This window comes from Stegostoma tigrinum, chromosome 30, assembly GCF_030684315.1.
Source record: "Stegostoma tigrinum isolate sSteTig4 chromosome 30, sSteTig4.hap1, whole genome shotgun sequence".
Lineage (NCBI taxonomy): Eukaryota > Metazoa > Chordata > Chondrichthyes > Orectolobiformes > Stegostomatidae > Stegostoma > Stegostoma tigrinum.
In genome coordinates this window covers 19,830,986-19,853,223 of record NC_081383.1, presented here as the reverse complement: position 1 = coordinate 19,853,223, position 22,238 = coordinate 19,830,986, and the positions used below count along the sequence as shown (strand labels likewise).

Sequence of the window (22,238 nt, the reverse complement as noted above, 5' to 3'; positions counted from 1 at the left end):
GATAGTAAGGACCGCTGATGCTGGAGTCAGAGATAAGATAGGTGTGGAGCATGTTCCCTCAGGTTCCCCAAAACGGCCCCATTAACAAAATTATGGAATTCTGGCTGACTGAGTTTCGACATTTTCCTACATACTAACTGCAACTGAAGAATGACCATTGTGCCAAGGTCTCTAAGCCGCCTGCCTCCCCTCTGGATGCTGGTATAAATCTGATTGCAGCAAATAGCTCTCGGTTACCACCTGGTCTGAGAGGCTAACACTACCAGAAAGGGACGAGAACGCCTTCTCCTACCAAGTAGAGGGGAGCGGTGGCTGTTGGGGACTTGCATTAAGTCGCTCAGCAGGAGCTTCCAGGATTGTGGGATCTTGCTATACTATCTGTTCTCACTGGGAAGGACCTCGATTTAAAGGGGGAGAGGAGCGGGTAGAGGAATGCAAGAGCAACGAAACAAAAAACTAAATAATCCAAGGAATGTGCCGGAGGAATCGTCCCGCCTACCACTGAGGGCATAAATTGGGGCGGGGGGAGGTTGGAAACTGACGTCTAAAACTCTCGGGAATTAAACATTCTCATAAACCTCCTCGGATGCACAATCTGTGGGAACAAAGGCTGGAACCCCGAGGGATCGTATCTTCAACCAGTGAAACCAAGGTAAAGTCTTTTTTAAACTTAAGCAGCGAGGACGACTTTGGGAAATGTACCGTTACTGAGATTCCTGGAAGCTGAGTGCATATGCTAACGATCACAACAGTTAGAAGCAGGCGAGTCGCTTTCTCTCCCGGTATCAAGCCTCTTAAAAGTTCGCCTATAATGTGCAGGCTTGTACCACTTCCATACGAATTGGATCCAAGCTTTGCGCACTCGATGGCACGCACACAAAAAAAAAGCGTTTGTGGCGATTAGAAGTTAGCATGGTGCGAAGCACTCTGCAATTCAAAAGTTATTTCATTGTAATGGAGGATTGGTTTTGAGCAGGGACAAGTAAGGGCTATGATGCAACTGGCTTATCGCGGGTTCGTGTCAAGATAGAAGCAGCATTGTCTTTAAAAGCGTTTCTAAGAATGACCGGATGCGGGAGGGGTATATATTTATGCGCACTTATTGTTATTCGGGGACTATTGAACTCGTTGGAATTAAGGGCGATGCAATGAGTCCCAGAGATGCAATTGAAGGGATTGACTGTGGACTGGGGTGAGTTTGACTTTTGGAGCATCATTCTAATCATTGAAGTGGAAACGAACGCCAGGATAACTATGTTCATTTGTGAGTGTCACCGATTATTACGTTCCCTTTTAATGAACAACCTAGAATCGTAGGAATTTACAGCACAGAAAGAGGTCATTAGGATCATCGTGTTGTGTCGGCAGAAAGTAGAATCTTGTCTCAGCCTTGTAGATTTTCCTATTTCAAGTGCACATTCAAGTATATTTTAAATGTGGAGAACATTTTTGCTCTTACCAACAAGCGCCTGAATCTCATCACCATCTGGACGCAAAATGGCTCCGCATTTCGCTTTCTGAGACAAAATAATTCGAGCAGGATGTATAACTTGGAGGGGTTAGATGGATAAAATTATTCATGTATCTACTTAAATGTTCTGACCTTTAAGTATTCTCCTTGCTCTATTCTATTATGTTAATGCTGTTAAACTGTTGATATTGGTGCTTTACTGCAATTTGTGCATCAAAGCGACTTAAATGGCCAGGTTCATTCAGCTGGTACACATCTGTACAGCTGTACCTGTACCAGCTCCTTAAGGTGCTAGTGATTATACCTGACTAACCATCTCGTAATGAGCCTCCTTGTTATCCAAGAACAATGCCTTTTCAGTAAATACTCCCACTAATCATTAAATTGGCCAAAACAAAGAAGGACTGGCGACGGTGATCTACCTCTAACCCTTCCCCAAATGACATTCTAATAGAGGTGGCAAATACTACAAGGTGCCAGCCATAATCGGTTTCACGCTAAAATCTGAGTGTCCTACAATGTTCGCTGTCTTATACATTTAAAGTCTGTTTGAGGGTTTCAAAAGTCACAGTTACCCTTGATTTGACTTTAAATATGTGATGTAACATTATGTACAAGACTACTAAAATGGACATTTATTTTTGTTCGCTGCTTTGAATATGTACAGGAAACAAATTAATGGAAGAATTGCAATATTTATCTATGTGAAGACAGCCACTTTTATAGATTGAAAATCATTATTAAATATGCTTTATGCATGCATTACTTCTTCTGCAACATTTCAAAATAATATGGTATCTGTCAGCCTAAATAAGACAAATATTTAAGGACCATAAACAGTTGTACATTTTGTACCAATTGACTAATAATTGTGGAATACTAAAACATTAATGTGAAATTAAAATTGCAAAGTGCGCCTCAATATCTAATTCATTGGGTTCTATTGGTATTCTCCTTTAAACTATATTAAAGTACATATCTGTGTACAATTTCTATTATACAATGTCACATTTTCCTGGTAATTGCTTTCCATGTCCATATTTATAATAAAAAGGACAAATAATCTGCATTGGTTCATAAAATCATTGTGTGACCGATCATTAGCATAAGATCCTGATTTACATATCATTCTGGCTCATTCATGACAAGATATTTGTTTTGATTTTGCATTCTTGATTACCCATTTTTAAAATCAAATCTGGCTGCCAATAGATTTTAGAAAAGTCATTTGCTTTCTGGCCCATATTCCAGTATAAATTAGGCAATAGACATTTGAAAAAATACCCTTCCATTTGCAATGCCATCAGAAATCAACTGGTATATAGTCAATTAAGGATTAAACTTAGCTTTATTAACCCCAATGCTTATAACAGCCAGATTTTGCCAATGTGATGTGCCTGTTATCTGTCATTGGATCATCACACGGTTACAGCACAGAAAGAGAATATCTAGTGAATTAAGCCCGTGCCAGCTAGTTAAACTCTCTGCCTTTTCTCTATAACCTTCCAAATCATTGTTTCCCTTTCAAATATCAATCTCATCCCTTTTAGAAAGTCAGACTTAATATGCCTCCGCCATCCTTTCAGCAATTGTTTTCAAGATCATAACCATTGTCCTGATGAAGAATTTCGGTCTGAAATGTTGTCTTTCATGCTCCTTGAATGCTGTGTGACCTGCTGTGCTTTTCCAGTTTCACATCCATTGACTCTGGCTTCCAGCATCTGCAGTCCTTACTGTCTCCAAATCTTTTCTCCATCCTCTCTTAGGTATTCACATCATTCTTAAAGTGTGGACCCTAGAGTACAGTGCACCCCTGGACACAGTGCACCTAGATGGCTGAACATGTTTTTAGAAATGCTCTTCATATGCTTTTGCATTTCATGCCTCAATTTAATGCCCAGAACTGGAATTTATTTTACTACTTTTTTAAAATACCTGCCACATTCAATGATTCATACACACATATACCATCAGATTTCTTTCTTCCAGTACTGAATTTGAGTGTACCTTTTATTTCATATTGTCTTTCTTCATTTTCCCTACTGAAAGATTGTGTTTCACATTGTTGTGGGTTAAATTTCATCTGCCACACACATGCAAGCTTGTTTATGTGTTCAGAGTCTATTGTATTCTCAGAGTTTACAATATTTCTAAGTTTTATGCCATCTGCCAATTTTAAAATTGTGCCCTGTATGCCAAACACTAGATCATTGAATAGATATCTTGAAAAGTAGTTATCCTGGTCTTGACCCTTGAGGAGCCTGACTGTGAACCTTTTTCCAGTCCATAAACAACCTTTTTCCAATCCTTTTATTTTTGTCTTTTACCTAATTTTATATTCATCTGCTCCTGCACTTGTTATTCCATATACTTTATGTTTTGTGACAAACCTGTTAAGTGGCATCTGTCCATTGCCCTTTGGAAGTCCACACACCACATCAAACTCATTGTTCATATCAACCCTCCCTATTACCTCATCAAGAAAATCAGTTAATTAAATACAATTTGCCTTCAGTGTATGAATTGATTAAAATGCAATGGTCCAAGTTGGTGTTAATTTGTCACAGATTATTGTTTCTAACATCCTCCCATAAGTGAAATCAAACATATTGACTTGTAATCATTAGGTTTATCCTTACACTTTTATCCCTATACCCTTTCTTGAATAAGGGTTTAACACTTACAATTCTCTAATACTCTGCTCTCACCCCATTTGTCCAAGGAGATTGAAAGATTATGGCCAGTACCTCAGTAACCTTGAGAAGCATCCCATTGGTGACAAAACAGCTTTAAATCATTTAACCCTTCTAGTGCCTTCCCTTCCTCAATTTTTTAACCCATCCAATATCTCAATGTGTCCAATACCATGCCTGTGGTAGGATCTTTTACCTTGGTCGAACACTTGCTTAGTATCTCAGGTATACCTTCTGACTCCAAGTATGTCATCATCTTACAGCCTGTTTACTACTTGCATGCCCAGAGAATGCTTTTGAATTCCATTTGGCTCCTATTTTTATACTTGCGTTTCCCTTTTCACTTTCCACTGACTTTTTTTTATATTCAGCCTGGTTCTAACTTGTATTGGATAATTATCTGAAGAGAAAATAAGTTACTTGCCATAGGGAAAAGCTGAGTAAACATTCTTACAAGAACATAAGCATGGACATGATTAGCCATATAATCTTCCTCTATGTTTTTATCATTCTATGCATTATCAATCTGTTATATGACCCCCCTTTCCTGCTGGACCTTTCTTTCTCTCTCTGACACATTCCTATGTGAGCAAATATCCAGGATGTGTGTACAGACTGTGATGGCCAATGATAAGCAATGTATCTCGATAGTATTAATAATGTTATGAATGTTCAAAAAGTGGACTGGTAAGGAGTTAAGATTGTCACTTCCTGAGGCTTCAGGTTTGTCTCAGCTTTCAAGGCGTACTGCTCTACGTGATGATTCACTGCAGATGCAGCAAACAAGAAATGGAACTGACAAGAACATTTAAACTGTGTGTATCAGACAACTCAATGGATATTCAAAGCTTTAAGTAAAATGACATTAAAACAACTCACAGGATAGGCACAACGTTAATGTCTCTTGTCCATATGGTTCAAAGTTCCAAGCATCTAAAATATATGAAGGTCCCTCAAGATAATTGGCTTTTTCAGAAGCTAATTGGCTTTCAGCGTATTTCTAGAAGATTGTGCTTTTAGTTAGACATTTTAACATTTTACCTGTAGAGTCAAATGTGATGCAAACAATCTTTACTGATTTTTGCATTTTTACTTGGAATGTGATAATTACAACTAAACACAAGGACATTAACAATGTCAGCCCTTGTGGCGAATCAGTTTGGGTTTCAATGGCAATTACTGGAAAACATTGCCGTGGAATTGACTAATCATTGAGTTATTTAAGATATACTATGAATTAGATTAAATCATTCATTCTGTTTCTGCAGGGCACAGCATGTTACTTTCGATTGGATCATTTGAAAATTTTCCACTTCTTACCAGCTGCCAATTCATATTGGAAATTTGGCAATTTGCTGTCATTAGATTTCATGATAATTTCAACCAGCGTTTGGAAAATGATTAGTGAAGAGATTCAAACTTCTAACATGTGCCAACTCTTTGGAGAGTCTCTTGGGTGAAAATGATATTTTATATTTGCTGGGCAGGATGGCATATGTAGGAATTTTCAAATGCATTAATATGTTATCCAATGCAGTTATAGGGTAGCAAACCTGAAAATGCTTCTCAAAGTAACAATTACTTCATCTGTAGCTGAAGATCATAAGGAATTTCTCATTCTACAAAGACAGACTGGTGGTGAATTTCTTATTTCACAATCTTCAAAAATTACTTATAGTAACAGGAAACCAGTCGCTGGGTGGATAACTTAATATATTGTCTTTCCTCCTCTGGTATTTGAGACCAGTTTGAGCTGATACGGTCAACATTACTATCCGGTGACTGTGCAAATCCTGTGTTGTGGCTGTGTCTGGTCTCAACTGAGCTGGGACCTACAGTACAACAACAATGTGTATTTAGGTGGCACGTTTTACATGGTAAAATGCACTAAGGTCCTTCTCAGGAGCTAGAGGAGATTACAGAAATAGCGAGGGCCATAGGCATGGATGGATTTGAAAACAAAAATGAGAATTTCAAAATTTAACCATTGCTTAACTAGAAGTCAGATTCATGTAGGTAATGGATGAACAGCGCGTGGAATGCCTTAGGACATGGCAGGCAGAATTTTGGATTGTGCCAAATGTGTGCAGGGTAGAAGATAGGAGGCCAGCAAAAAATGTGTTGGAATAGTCAATGTTAGCAGTGGGGGTTTCAGTAGCAGATGAGCAGAGACAATGATAGAATTGGGCAATGTTAGTGAGGTGGCAATAGGTATGTATATGTGGAGCACTCCAACATAGCACCAAATTGGATACCTTACTTAGAAAGACCACAAGAACAACTGGTAAAAGAAAGAAAATTATTACAACTGGTGAAATAACATGATCTTTAACAGTTGTAATTAAGCTATATTGCTCAGGACACTGTCAATTGTCACAACTCCTTTTCTCAAAATGTTGTCTTCTAGTCAGGGGCACTGGTCAACCTATGGCACCTTGCTGAAATAGCTATTATCCATCTGAAAATCTTGACACTAAATATCAGACTATCTAAACACAAATAGCATCACTCAATGTCCCACATGTTTATTTTTAAAAGAAGTTGCAAGACTATCCAGAGAAGAAAACCAGAAAAAATGTAAAAATGCAAAAAAGCAATATTTCTCTTTTCAAATGCACACCTGTCAGTTCAATGTAATGACATATCCAGAATTTTTACTGAAAATGTGCCTCCACTATTCATCAGTGGGTTAATAGGCCTTATTTTAAATTGTAATAACTGATGAAAGTCAGGCGAGAGTCAATTAAAATGGAGTGGTGGGCTTATCCAGTCCTTTCCAGCTCTAATCTGATAACCTATGATTTAAAATTGTAGGTGCCCAAAACTGTTAACCATCTGGTTCACATGTGTGGGTTTGATCATCTAATATATCATTCCCAAATTCCTGCGGGCAGACATTCCCCTGTGACTATTGTTGTTGTTCTCAGAAGTAGGGATCATGTGTTTTGAAGTCAAAGGAGGCCTGAGTGAGTTGCTGCTTTTAGGTAGCAGCCTGCTTCAACCAAACCTTATTTCCAATCTGACAACCTGGCCAGTGACTTCGTCCATGTTTTGGAGGGACAGGAGGTGGCAGGAGTCAGGCCCACATATAAAAGTAAGGCCTGAGAATTGAAATCTCCCTGGACATTGGTGTGCTCTCATGTTGCTAGCTCAGGCCATTTGCCTGAAATGATATCAGTCCTAAATTAGGAAGCTATGCATTTGGATATGACTTTTAAAAATTGGCAAACTTAAGAAGATCTGCGTGCATAGACAATAATTGTTAGGCAAATCTTCTTGTGGAATTTCTTCAGTGGATGCTACAACTTCGGGGAAGGTTGGTGGAACCTTCAGTTTAGTGAATAACAATATTAGTTCTGGAGGCAGAGGAGCCAATCCAAATCTCTCCCCTACTCCCTCGATAAAGGAGCAATTTATTCATAGAACCCCAAACCATAAAACTCTACTAAGTTAGTACACCTTAAAATCTACATTATGTCAATCAGTTCTCGAAGTAGCCTAGAATGGAAATCTCTGGCAGTAAATGTACAAATTAGCTCTAAACATGTATTGAAATAATTAAACCCCTACACGTGGTGTACACACTAATATGTCTCATTGCAGAAATGTTGATAATGCACCATCTTTAAATGCAGCAAAACCAATTCTTTTTAAGTGTTGTTTAATTGAAGTGTAAAACATCGCAAATGGACTCTGTTGAGAAAACGGAGCCAGTGAAATATGTTCCAATTACAGACTTTTAAAAAAGTGAAACTTTAAAAATAATTCCAGGCCGTGATTTGTTCATCAGCAAGGAACTTATTTTCCTCTGAAAACAGCCACAAGACTGAAAGTTGTTCAGTTATTTCTCTTCACAATGCTCAGTGTTTCTTCAAGATATTTTAGCCATCTGGGCTAAACATGTCATGACACCTTTCTGGAGCAGGTGGGACTAGAACCTGGTTGTCTTGGCTCACAGGAAGGGACATTAACATGGCCACTGTGCCTTTTTGCAACGTTAGCTGGAGAATAAAGTATCTTAACCAGTGATAATGGAAGTATTACCCATATAAACAATGGTTTGTGTCTGACTTGTAAATCAATGAAGTTAATTTCATATTTTGGTGTTGGTGAGTTGCTACTACCAGGCAAATATCACTCCAACACTGTTGATTGCTGGGTATAATAATTAACAGTATAGCAGTAACTGCAGTGATGATGGTAATGCCCTGATTTGTCGAATGAGAAACAGATGGTGCGTGCATGTTATGAATTACAATACTTATAAGGTTTCGGGACATAAACCAGTCTGACATTTTACATTGTTTTGAAATTGAGCACAACTCTCAAAGTTAAATCTAAGTCAATCTAATTGGAGACTCTTGTGGCTTCAGCTTTGAGTTCATATTTCATGGCCTGAAATGTCAGCTTTCCTGCTCCTCTGATGTTGCTTGGCCTGCCGTGTTCGTCCAGCTCTACAGCTTGCTATCTCAGTCACTTGAGCTTTGTTAGAGAGGTTCAGTATCTCTCAGTTACCCTATCTGGCAAAGTGAATACACTTCAAGGTTTTGAAACATGACTGATAGGAACTGATTCACTTTTATCAAACATTTACCTCAAAATTTCCCAATGGAGCTTTAGTTGTTAATGAGATCTAGTTAAATCACATCACTTTTTTTCGTAACTCATCCATCCATGTTAAAGTCAGGTGGACGTGGTTGTATTTTAGATTGTTTGAAACCTTGAAATCTGCCCAAAAATGGAAACATGGACAGTCTGGGTAGGAGCTAGCGTGAGAGGATTCAAAGCTTGTTCAAGTAGGGTGTGCAGCTTCTTGGCCCATTTCGGTACTGCCCACATGGTGCCCCATGTTGACAAGGGTGCTTCTTTGGGTTAAAATAAAACGAAGACCTGCTGACGGCGTAAATTTGAAATAAAAACGTAAATTTTACTGGAGAAACTCAGATGCTTCCAGACCTGCTAAGTTTCTCCAACATTTTCTGTTTTGGCTCCTTTGAGTGTTCCATGTCTCTGCTGGAAGATGGATAATTCGTGAGATTGCAACAGCAGTTAGCAATGCAGGCTGACTTGATTCATAATTTACAAGGTTGACTCATGCCACTCAATGCAATGTATTTCCCTATAATTCACCAATGAATATTTATATTGCTGATAGATGGATGCATTATTAGTTATTTAAAGGGCTAGGCCCCCAACCAGAAAATAACGTGACTCAGACTAATGGATGTGGTTGCCAAGCTTCTAAAAGTACTCTGGAGATATTGTAGTGAGTTGCTGGATTTGGCAGGAAGTGTTGCTACACCCTCATAAGGAGGACAGAGGATGGGGTGGCCGATCCATATACAGGTATTAAGGCCACATGTGCATTGCATCTGGGACTGTAGGATGGCGGGTAAATGAACCAGAGGCTGGATGGAGGATCAGCTCTGCATGTGCTCTCTGCCAAGTTGAAGCTGGCCCTCTCCATCTTACTTGACAGTGTCAGGAAGCTGTTTGACATGCCAGCCTATTTGCCCACTATCTCACTGTGTCTGTCGATCAGTACTTTCCTACTTTCCATGGCCTGACTGTAACCATTCGTTCCCCAGTGACTCACCAATTGCAGAACCTGACAGTGGTCGCTAAGGTACATGTACTCACACTATCTGAACTGTGTGTGTGGACATCAGATCAGTGATAGGGCTCCTTTGTCAGTGCTATGATGTGAAAGGAACTGGTTCACTTTTATCTAGCTCTTACCATGAAATAATTTCCAAATGGAGCTTTAGTTGCTGATGAGTTCCTGTTAAATCATGTCACTTTTTTCGCAATTCACCTATCCCATGTTAAAGTCAGGTGGACGTGATTGTATTTTAGATTGTTTGAAACTTTGAAATCTGCCCAAAAATGAAAACACAGACAGTCTGGGCAGGAGCTAGCGTGAGAGAGGTCACATCTCTCTCTCTCTCCTCTTCATTGGAGCTTTACAGGTTGGGCAGGTGGCAGTTTTTAGGTATCTGAAACAGGAAATAGGAAAAGGATGGGTAGGAATGAGAGAAGTTGGGTGGATTTAAGTAAATGGTCTATCATCACACCATCAGCAGTTCATTCGTCATGCTAGATAACAAAATGACAGAGAGCAGGGAGTTGGGAAGAGGCATACAACAGGAACATACCATCATCCTTGATATTGTCAGTGACGAAAGGTGCCATGGATTTCATCACAGCCAGTCCCATGATTCAGGGAGCCATCTCCTCCACAGGTCTCACTTGTCCTTTTCTCTGTCAGCTCTTCCTTGCTCCCTATAGTTACAGAAGACCTTGTCCTTCAAGACATAATAGATTGACTGTGATTTTTGGCAGTGTGCTTGAGTGACGTCTCCAGAGTATTTTCAGAAGCAACCACAAACATTAGTCTGAGTCACTTTATTTTCTGGTTGGGGGCCTGGCCTTTTAAATAACTAGTGATGGGTTCATCTTGCAGCAATATAAATATTCATTGGTGAGTGACATGGAAAAACATTGCATTGAGTCAACCTTGTTGGCCACTGTTCTGCAGTTGGTGATAGATGGGGTGTGTAGGAGAGCAAGGCAGTCAGTTTGGATAGGCCCATGTGTTTCTGTTGAATGATGGGATGTGGTGGAAATGGGGGATTAGTAGCGAGGTGGGTATGAGTTCCTTTGAAGATGCACTCAGTCGCCTTTAGCACTCTTGTGAGATCATTGAACTTTTTGTGCCACAACACTTGAAGGCACCTTCCTGGGCACCTACTGCCATTTCTATTGTAGGGTTGTTTGTGTGCCCCTCTGGCAAAAGAATAGCCTTTCTTCTCCTGTTCTTCTGCACAATTAAGACCTCTAGATTGTTTCCTGGAATCAAACAGCCTCCACTCCTCCCCTGGTGCTCTATTTGTGCACCTCTTACATGTATCCAGCACAATTACAGGCATCCAGGGACAACTCTCTTACATGAGAGTTTACCAGCCCTTTAAGAGAGAAAGACTTGCTGCCCATCTGTTATTTGTACCTACTGCTCAGACCCCTGCTAAGTGGTCAGTCAGCCAACAGCACTTGGAACAACACTACAATGAGCTAAATGAGGAGGCAGTGCCAAACTTATGTGTGTTGTCTGTCATATCAGGAACAGGCATGTGCTGGTCCTGAATTGCTCCTTCTTGAATGTTTTCAACCTTCTGCATTTTGGTAGTTGCCATTTTTCAGAAACCTTCTTGAGTTATGAAATTAAGACAATCATTTCTGTCTTCAGTTGCTGTGTATTTCAAGATTTTTTTCTTTTTTTTCACGTCAGCAATTCCAGCGTCTGCATTTTTTTTGGCTTTATTTTTGAGAAATAGTATTGTCAGCACGGCCAGCATTTACTTTCCATATGGTCGAGTCTTTTTCTTAAAATTGCTGCAGTCCACATGATGAACTTGTTAATAATTCCAAAACTATTCCTGCGACTGCAGATAACGCAGCAAAAGTCAGAATATTCATGTCAATTTAGGCCCTTAAACAGGCACATTGATATACACTTGATACTCCTTTGCTTTACACTGAGCTTGTGCAAGTATCTGAATTTGAGCATGACAAATAATAACAAAAAATAACTGGCTCAGTTTTTTGCTGAGTCAAGATTCAGGATGAAAGAAGACAAACTAGTCTCTAAACTTTAACTCAGTTTCTCTTTTCACAGAGTCTGCAAGACCTGCTGAGTTTTCTTGAGGTATTTTCTGTTTTTAATTCAGGATGGAACCATTGACTAATTATCGAACTTGAGCTGAGTGGCAGACCAGTTCATGCTTTCCATCCATTTTCAGCCTGTTCTGCTTTGGGTACCCAGTTCAACTGTGATAGCTCATTTATATGTCAGCGTAACAACATTGTATGCTGTCATTTAAATGCTGATTGGTGATGGCTTGCTAAAATTCTCTGTTTACACAATATTTTCATTTTGTATCCTGAGTTCCTCTTCCTCAATCTCTATTACTGTTTTCATCTTTCGCAGATATTCTATGCCCAGAGAAAGACCCACTGCAGAGATTCTTTGTTGATCTCCACTGACTTTGTAATTCTTTAAAGAAATTACTATTCTCTATGCCTTTCCCTTAGATAAACATAATTTTCACCAACCTAGTTTTCTGTTTTCTGAAGGAAGTGCCTGTAACTATGTAAGTAAGTTGGCTCTACTCTTAAGTATAAAGCTTTGAAATATGAGGCAGGAAATTATTACGGTAAAATAAATGACTGATTAGTCAGTGTTTACAAAAGAAGTCTTCTGTGCCTTTTTTTACCTAATTTGTGAGGCATAATGCCACCTCTAAAAGTGAGATGAATATCATGCAAACTCATTAAACATACAAGCCTTAAAATTGGCACTATTAATTTCTATTTATTTCTGAAACACTTCTTTTAAATATTTGGCACCAAATTAAAATTATGTTAATTAACGCTGTTCTTAATTTTTACATCAGATGTAAACAGATAATTTCTTATGTGGCGTTTCCTCAGTGTTAAAATATCGAAGTTATTCGTGTGGCATTTTTTAGCTGCAATTTTCACTACAGTTGTCTCATGTGTGCACTTGCGAAAGAATGAAATCTCCATCCCTTCTCTTACTGTCTGTAATCTTTTGAAAAGAAAGAGTTATGTTTTTTTAACCCCTGAGTATCTGGACTATTTTGGCAATTAGCAAGAAAATTTTTGTGGCTTTAAATGAAGAGGATGGTGTATTCATCCCAAATGTCTAACACAACATGATTAGGATAGTTAGGTGTTGTTTTTGACCAGTGGAGACTCAATGCTGTAAATCTCTATGACTCTTTGATTATCAGTCACTCAACTAAACACACACACACAAACACACACGCACAAACACATGCGTGCACGCGCACACACACACACACACACACACACACACACACACACACCCCTCCTGACCTCCAAACGTCAGCTTTCCTGCTCCTCTGATGCTGCTTGGCCTGCTGTGTTCATCCAGCTCTGCACCTTCTTATCTCACATTCTTTCTTACTGTTTCTCTTTCTAAATATCTAGAATGATAGCCACAACCATTGTTATTGTTTTCAGACGTTTAGCCAACATTTATTGCATGTTGAATGTGTGGGTTTAGGGCAATCACCATCTTGGTTTCAGAACAGCGCATTCAATTCAGGAGATACTTTTTTGAATGGTTGATAAGCAGTGACACCTCTGGGCTAGAATATGTCCTTTTATCCTTTAAAGACAATGAGGCAGATGTTGAATCCATTATGTGATCCTCAGCAGTCATCTTTTGCAGGCTATCATTGTTCATTTCAAAAAGAAAAATCATTTTCAGAAAACACGATAGTGAGTACAGTTTATGTTTAAAATGTTATGAATATGACTCTCCTTCCTGATCATGACAGGATCATTTATTTCTCTTTTTAAATGGTACCCCTTCCATAAATGGAAATAAGTAGATACTTTTGGCTGAATCCTAAAGGGGTAGGGAGCACCAATTCCATGAACTAGAATAGTAATAATTGTGTTGATACTTGATATCCAGCCTCTTAGTTTTGTGTCTGAATCTATTAAAAATAAGATAGTGTGATTGGCATTGTGTCTGAACAGAGTTCAAAGTCAACAAAATAAAACAACATTTTAGGAAAGGAGGTTGCTAAGCCGCTGGTGAAGATCTTTGCCTCCTCACTCTCCACGGGAGTCGTACTGGAAGATTGGAGGGAGGCAAATGTTGTTTCTCTTTTCAAGAAAGGGAATAGGGAAATCCCTGGAAACTACAGACCAGTCAGTCTTACGTCTGTGGTAAGCAAGGTTTTGGAAAGAATTCTGAGGGACAGGATTTCTGACTATTTGGAAAAGCATAACGTGATTAAAGGGAGTCAGCATGGCTTTGTGAGGGGCAGGTCATGCCTTACAAATCTTTTTGAGTTCTTTGAGGAAGTCACGAGAAAGGTTGACGAGGGTCGAGCAGTGGATGTGGTGTACATGGGCTTCAGCAAGGCATTTGATAAGGTTCCCCACAGCAGGCTCATTCATAAAGTCAGGAGGTATGGGATACAGGGTGATTTGGCTGTCTAGATTCAAAATTGGTTGGCTGACAGGAGGCAGAGAGTGGTTGTAGATGGTAAGTATTCTGCCTGGAGGTCAGTGCTGAGTGGTGTCCCGCAGGGCTCTGTTCTTGGGCCTCTGCTCTTTGTAGTTTTTATAAATGACTTGGATGAGGAGGTTGAGGGGTAGGTTAGTATGTTTGCTGATGACACAAAGGTTGGAGGTGCCGTTGATAGTATCGAGGGCTATTGCAGGCTTCAGCGAGACATTGACAGAATGCGGAACTGGGCTGAGAAATGGCAGATGGAGTTCAACCTGGATAAATGCAAAGTGATGCATTTTGGAAGGTCGAACTTAAATGCTGAATATAGGATTAAAGGCAGGATTCTCGGCAGTGTGGAGGAACAGCGGGATCTTGGTGTTCAAGCGCATAGCTCCCTCAAAGTTGCCACCCAGGTGGATAAGGTTGTTAAGAAAGCATATGGTGTTTTGGCTTTCATTAACAGGGGATCGAGTTTAAGAGCCGCGAGGTTATGCTGCAGCTCTACAAAACCCTGGTGAGACCACACTTGGAATATTGTGTCCAGTTCTGGTCGCCCTATTATCGCAAAGATGTGGAGGCTTTGGAGAGGGTGCAAAGGAGGTTTACCAGGATGCTGCCTGGACTGGAGGGCTTGTCTTATGAGGAGAGGTTGACTGAGCTCGGACTTTTCTCTCTGGAGAGAAGGAGGAAGAGAGGTGACCTGATCGAGGTGTACAAGGTAATAAGAGGCATGGATAGAGTCGATAGCCAGAGACTTTTCCCCAGGGCAGGATTGACTGCCACGAGGGGTCATAGTTTTAAGGTGTTAGGAGGAAGGTATAGAGGAGACGTCGGAGGGAGGTTCTCCACCCAGAGAGTTGTGAGCACATGGAATAGTTTACCAGTGGTAGTCGTGGAAGCGGAGTCATTAGTGACATTTAAGCGACTGCTGGACATGCACATGGACAGCAGTGAATTGAGGGGAATGTAGGTTAGGTTATTTTATTTTTGGATTAAGATTATTCCACGGCACAACATCGTGGGCCGAAAGGCCTGTACTGTGCTGTACTTTTCTATGTTCTAACATGGTTATAAAAGCTTGTATTAAGTAAACAAGTTATCTCCTAATTGTAGAACTATGTAATACATTCACATACTTCAATTCTTTTGTATATAAATGAAAAGCATTGCTATCTGATGATATCATGTTCTTGGACATCCTCTGTCTCTCTAATTTTCAGTTTCAAATTTTTTCGACTTTCATAAAAATATTAAGTCATTTCAGACTAGTTCTTTATTTCTATTGAGTGCAGGGAAAATTTTGAAAAATTACATTATCAAACCCACTAATGGTCATGCTATCCCCTATGGAAAAATTTGTACATTTTCTTATTCCGTGCCAATAACAGGGATGTAACTTTGGAGATAATGAGACTTGCAGATGCTGGAGAATCCAAGATAACAAAGTGTGGGGCTGGATGAACACAGCAGGCCAAGCAGCATCTCAGGAGCATATATGCTGCTTGGCCTGCTGTGTTCATCCAGCCCCACATTGTGTTATCTTGTAACTTTGGAGGACAGATTGCGGCAAAGTTGCTCAAGGTAGCAGTGAAGACATCTAGAAAAAGAGAGTTCCGTAGTGTTTGGGAAGAATGGCTAATGGTTTTGACTTGATGGTTTTTGTCACCGTTAGTAGAATAAAAGTCAGGCTGTCCATAGCATTGTAGAGTCAGTAGAATGGGGAGCTGGTGCTGGGTCACAGAATTGAAAGAGATCACATTGGTGGCTTGTGAGATTTCAAGGTCAATTTGTCTATAAGACTAAAAAAAGCAACAGAATGCAAATGGGGCTCAGGAACAGAAAAGTGTAAGGATCAGAGATAGGGAGGTATGGGATATAGCTGAGAAAGAAAGAAAGTCTTCTATTTAATTACCTGTAATGCTTTTCAAAGCCAGAGAATATCATTGGATTTTATGATCAATTAGGTACTTTTGAAGTGCATTCACCATTGTAGGAAATGCAGCTAATTTGTGCACAGCAAACTTGCACAAACCTGCTCAAACTGAATACAGAGGAGGCACTGTTCGTAGCTACCAAGACAGCTTGATTGCAATTAGTATAACTCCATCACTGGGCAGGCATAATTACTAGGAATGTCAGTAGCAGTACTAAATACAGCTGCCCCTATGAAAGTTAGTGTACAATTACTTGTCTCCTTACATGGACATAGCAATAATTTTTCTTCATTCATTCATGGAATGAAGGCATCACTGGTAAAACCAGTATTTATTGCATATCACTAACTGCCCTTTGAGAAGATGTTGGTGAGTGATCTTTTTGAATGCAACTGTCATGCAATTCAGAGGCATTCAGTTTATTGTGGCTCTGGAGACACTTTCTGGTCAGTCTCATGATCACTGTCACTTGCAATCACTTTTTATTCCACATGTTCTGAATGGAATTTGTGTCCTCCAGCTGCTGTGATGACATTTGAACTCACAGCTCCAGATTCTTATTTCAGTGATGGCATTGGTCCATCAGAAGTGATGGCCTGTGCTCTGACTGGGTTTTGTGTGAGATAATGGTTGCAAACAAGATAATGCTCATTGAGCTCCACCCGTTTTGAAGATGTCACACACAATGCATGTATGGAGACAAGTAATTGCACACTAACCTTCATAGGAGCAGTGTATTCAGTACTGTTTCTGTTACTCCTAGTAATTATGCCTGCCTAGTAATGGAGTTGGGCTTATTGCTATAGGCAATAAACCATCTTGTTATCTAAGATCATTACCTCCTCTGCCAAGATTGTGCACCACCATATCCTCTACCACTAATCAATACATAGGGCCCAGACACAATATAGATGCAGGATTTATGGCAGCAAACTACTCTAAATAACTTTGACACAGATTTACTCCGATGTGGGTTGTTAGAAGTGGCTCATACCACAAGGTTTAAGCAATAGCAATCAGGGTATTAGCACATGGTGATTAGCATTGGACATCTTTGTTGAGATCCAAAATTTCAATGATGAAAGGCATCTAAGAGATTCAGAAGAAATAGATAATAATATATTCAACAAAAGTGAGTTTGCTATTTTATCAGCATATACCTTTAAGAAAACATAGACAGCAGCTTAAACACAGTGACTACCAGTGAGAGACTGTAGCAGCCGTAGAAGGAACGACAAGGCAAGCTCAGCATCCAGAGCAAAACCTTCACCAACAAGTTAGGTGGGGAGATGTAGAGAAAGTGAAAGTTCAAGCTGAATGAGGTGTCAACAAATATGTAGGTTTGTGCCGGATGATGTCAATGGTCTGGTGTAATACTGAGCTGTGTTCTTCAGAACAAGTGAAGGGTAATGCATCACAGCCTGACCTGTGCTTTGTAGGTGGTGAAAAGGCTTTGGGGAGCTCAGAACTCAGTGATCCCTGGATGTTGATCATCTGGAATTCAACCATGGCAAATGCCTTTGACTACCAAGGGGAACTGTTTAGATATTTTTCTGTTGGAGATTGTTATTGTGTGCTATGAATATTATTTCAACCATATTTTCCCACCCTGCATGTTATCTTGGTGCATACAGGCATAGGTGTTTCATTATCTGAGGAGCTACATTTGTAACCGAATGTAATGCAATCTTCAGCAAATATCCTACATTTGGATTCGAGTAAATAATAAAGCCTTGGCCTCAAAGAAACACCTGCAGCAATGTATTGGGTCTGAGTTGATTCACTTCCAACAAAGACAATTATTTTTCTTTGTGAAAGGTATGACTGTGACCATTCTGCCTGATTCTTATCGAATTTAGTTTTATGTGGGCTTTTTGCCATACCCAATCACGTACTGCTCCATATTAGCGGTATTGAGGTATTGAGCGAGTAGTCATAGCAGAATCTAACACAACATCAACAACAACAAAAACAAAGTTGCTGGAAAAGCATCTGTGAAGGAGAAAACAGAGTTAGTGTTTCCGGTCTGAAGACCCTTCAGTGACCCCGAAACATTAACTCTGTTCTTTCCTTCACAGATGCTGCCAGACCTGCTGAGCTTTTCCAGCAACTTTGTTTTTGTTCTTGATTTACAGCATCCACAGTTCTTTTGGTTTTTATTTTAGCATCTAAAGAATCTAGAATCTAAACTGAACATTGGTGTGTGGAAGATTGAGACTTGCCTGATGGATTGGTGAGAGGCCAGATTAGATTTGTCATTTCTTTTGTGGGAAGGATGTAGTCAAACAATTTTCCACATTGCCAAATAGATGTTATGTTGTAGCTTTACTTTTGTTTTAGATATATTTAACTTATAATTCCAAAGTACATATTTTTTTAAAAAGAGAATGCAAAAAATAGCTGCAAATGTAAATTAAGTGGCTATCTGACAAGAGACACAATCATGGAATACCTACAGATGCAATGGAAACTCAAAAATATAACACTTCTAAGATGGGGGGAAGAGACCAGACTTGACTGTGATATGTTATGTTTACACATAAAGTGAAAAGTTAATGTGCTTTTGCTCAACAGCAAGCCACCCCGCTTTGGATTATCTCCCAAACTGCACACAAACTTTATGTTTATCCCTTTAGAAAATGCACAAGCGCAGGGGTTAAAACACAATTTTTAACTTTACCACATTGTGCTATTAGGACTGAAAATTATCACGTATCATAGCCTGGTTTCAGACAATTAGTGTACTTTGATGGTCATAGTCAAAGAACTGTCCGAATGCCCTAGCCACTCCTGTGTTGCAGGTGAAGACGCTGTCTAATTCTTGAACACTCAAACTCAGCTAGCTAACAGCCAGAAGTAAGGAACCAGAGCAACAAAAGGGTTCTTTTTTCACCCTGAATGCTTCAATTCAATCACAGTCTAAAGTAATCCAAACTAAAGAATCTCAACCAATCTGCAATGCTAAGGAGTGTAAAACTAACTGTTGAACTACCAATTCCAGCATTATCAGTAACCTCCTCTACTATGGCCAATCTGGTCATTGCAAACAATGCCAAAACTGATCAGCGTATCTTTTCTAAAATGTTTATCTTTTCAGACTCCCTTCTTATTTCTAATCTGATGTATACGCATTCTGCTACTAATCCTTCTTACACTTAGTTTTTAATAAACTCACCCTTTGTTAACACGAGAGCCTGCTTAGGTTGGGTGCTTTTAAAGCACACGTCCATTGGGATCTGGGAAAAAGGAATCTACAAGGTATTTTAAAGTAATCAGGGCAGTTCACATCCCATCTGGAACATATTTGGGAACCTCACGTGGGTTTGGGCATAATACTGTTTTATTCTTCTCTTCTCATCATTTCTCTGCTTTCTAATTGCTGAAAAAAAAATTAACTCTATCTTTTTCCAGTCCTGGTGAAACACTAGTTTTGTTTCTCTTTCTGTAAGTGCTGTCTGACTTTCTGCATTTACAGCATTGTCAGCTCTCTTTTCTTTTAGGTGTCCAGCCCTTACAGAATTTCACTTTTGCAAGATACCACCAAATAATGATACAAGTGTAGTGATGTACCATAATCTTTAGTAAGAGCTATGCATTGTTTTGTACAAAATGTTGACAATATTGATGACATTGTGTTAAAATATCTTTAAAATTTTATCTTAAAATGATAAGCCACAGTTATTTTTTATATTTGATTCAATCAATCACTCCCAAGCTACTGTGCAAACTATAATACATCACATATGTGAATGTTAGAAATCAGTCATCGTCCCCGACCATCGCCGGCCCACATTCAGCTTAAAGTTTTCAGCCTTAACTTTGTATCCACCCATTGCTCATTCAAGCTTTCCTCCAACCTCCACCAGCTGTGCATCTCTTCTTACACTATTCACATTTTCATCTTTTTGCCTGAATATTCATATAGTATGGAAGGTGGTCATTCACCTGTCTGCCCTTTGCTAGTTCTTGAAAGAGCAGTCCAATTAGTTCCACTCCCTTGATCTTTCCCTTTGGTCCTGCAATTTATTTCAGTTCAGTTATAAAGTCAATACACTGTGAAGGATAGTATTGATCTGCTTCTTTTACCCTTTCCAAATGGTAGCACTGTTCAAGGTAGTCTAGCCTTCACTTTCCTTTTCCTGGCCTTTTAGGAATTGCCTCTCTGAATTCATTCAAGTCTCTACTTCTGGGTTCAACTTTGAAAGTTTACTTCAAGGGGAATCTTTCTAGTTAAGCTTTCAACCATATGACCTTTACCTCCATACATTGAACATTACTGTTTTTGACTATCAATTTCAAAATGTGCATTTTGATATAAATTTGAAATATTTTTAAAAGTAGTTAAAGGATGGTGATTCCTTTCATAAATGCATTACAGGCCCTTTGGTCCTCCAAACCAGTGGCAATCATCATGCTCTAATAAAACTAAAAAACAAACCTTCTGCCCTTATTTGGCCCATATCCTTCTAGTCCCTCTCTATTCATGTTACCATTCAGATGCCTCTTCAATGTAACCAATGTTCCTGCTTCTACCACCTCTTCTAGCAGTGCCTTTCAAGCTCCTACCACTCTCTGCATGAAAAACTTACTTGTACATCTCCCTTTAATTTTCCCCCTCTCATCTTGAACCTATGTCCCCTTGTAATTGAAACTTCAACCCTGGTAAAAAACCTCTGACTATCCAACCTGTCTGTGCCTCTCATAATTCTGTAGATGTCTATCAGGCCTCCTCTCAGCCGCTGTCTTTCCAGTGAAAACAATCCCAGTCTTTTTAAGTTTTCCTCCTGAAGTTAGCTGTTTAACTATCTCTCAATATCTCTTTGCAGTTCAGCCTAAATATTACATTGTTTTCTTCTTAGCATATCTGTATTTTGGTCCAAATTAATGTTACAATCCCACATTATAATATAACAATCAACGTAGACATATAATATTTTCATTGTTTTACATACATAATACTGTAATAGCTTGACGTGAAATTTTTTAGTAAATTGGAGATTTGTTAGAATGATTATCAGCGTAGGCATCTATATCTACATACATTAACTTTGGTTTCTTGTTTTTAAGGTTCCGAAAAATAACTCACCCAATACACAGCTCTGAGGAAGTAAACCATATCTGAAACACCATGAATGAAACCATTGTGATACCAGCTGTGTGCCATTTTAGGATGCTGAGCCAAAACAGTTCGAATAGCACACATGCTTCTCCTTGGTTCTCAACCGCATTTGCAGCTGTTGGACTTATGTCAAACCTGATCGCTTTTGTGGTGCTAATAAGCGCTTACAGAAAAGCACAGAGCAGATCAAGATCCTCGTTTTTGATTTTCCTATGTGGCTTGGTTGTGACAGATTTTTTAGGTCTTGCTACAACTGCCTCTATTGTTGTGACTTATCATCATTTAGATTTCGAGTGGGATGAAGTTGATCCTCAGTGCCACCTTTGTCGGTTTTTGGGATTTTCAATGGTGTTCTTTGGACTCAGCCCTCTGTTGCTTGGGGCAACCATGGCCGTTGAACGATTTTTAGGAATAAACAAGCCATTTTTACGTTCTACCAATTCTTCAAAACGACGTGCTTGGTGTACTGTGTTTATAATATGGCTGTTTTCCTTTTGTGTTGCATTGCTTCCCATTTGTGGACTTGGACATTATACTCACCAATGGCCTAATTCCTGGTGTTTCTTTAACATGACAAACAGCCCAAGCGATGTTGGATTTTCAATATTGTTCTCTAGTGTGGGATTGTTATCTCTGGCGGTGTCTGTTTTCCTGAACACAATCAGCGTGGTTACACTGTTCAAAGTATGCTTCAATCGATTAACTGTTGAAAGGAGCCGAGATCATGAAGTGGAGATGATGGTACAACTGTTGGGTATAATGGTTATTGCAACAGTCTGCTGGACGCCATTGTTAGTAAGTACAAATACGTTTAAATACTGTTTTAACATTGTTAATTACTGAGTAACTTGCTAACTGACCTTTCCCATACCATGTACAGGTTAACAGTAGAAAGGGGCCTATAGTGAGGCATAGGTAAACATAACAGAGCACACATTTCAGCCACTCA

The 22,238-nt window shown here is 39.4% G+C and overlaps 1 protein-coding gene across 3 annotated transcripts in view; it reads left to right on the top strand.

The window, feature by feature from the left end:
* Positions 1–328: 328 nt before the first annotated feature.
* Positions 329–22,238, top strand: part of tbxa2r (thromboxane A2 receptor) — a 36,968-nt gene continuing 15,058 nt past the window's right edge. The window contains exons 1-2 of one of the 3 annotated variants that reach the window (XM_048559955.2): positions 329–652; positions 21,238–22,084. In XM_048559955.2, the coding sequence (XP_048415912.1) occupies positions 21,299–22,084 (786 nt within the window). In that variant the 5' untranslated portion in view covers positions 329–652; positions 21,238–21,298. Of the gene's footprint in view, positions 653–867; positions 1,265–21,237; positions 22,085–22,238 lie in introns of those variants that run through there. The other 2 variants (XM_048559957.2, XM_048559956.2) reach the window with 2 other exon arrangements.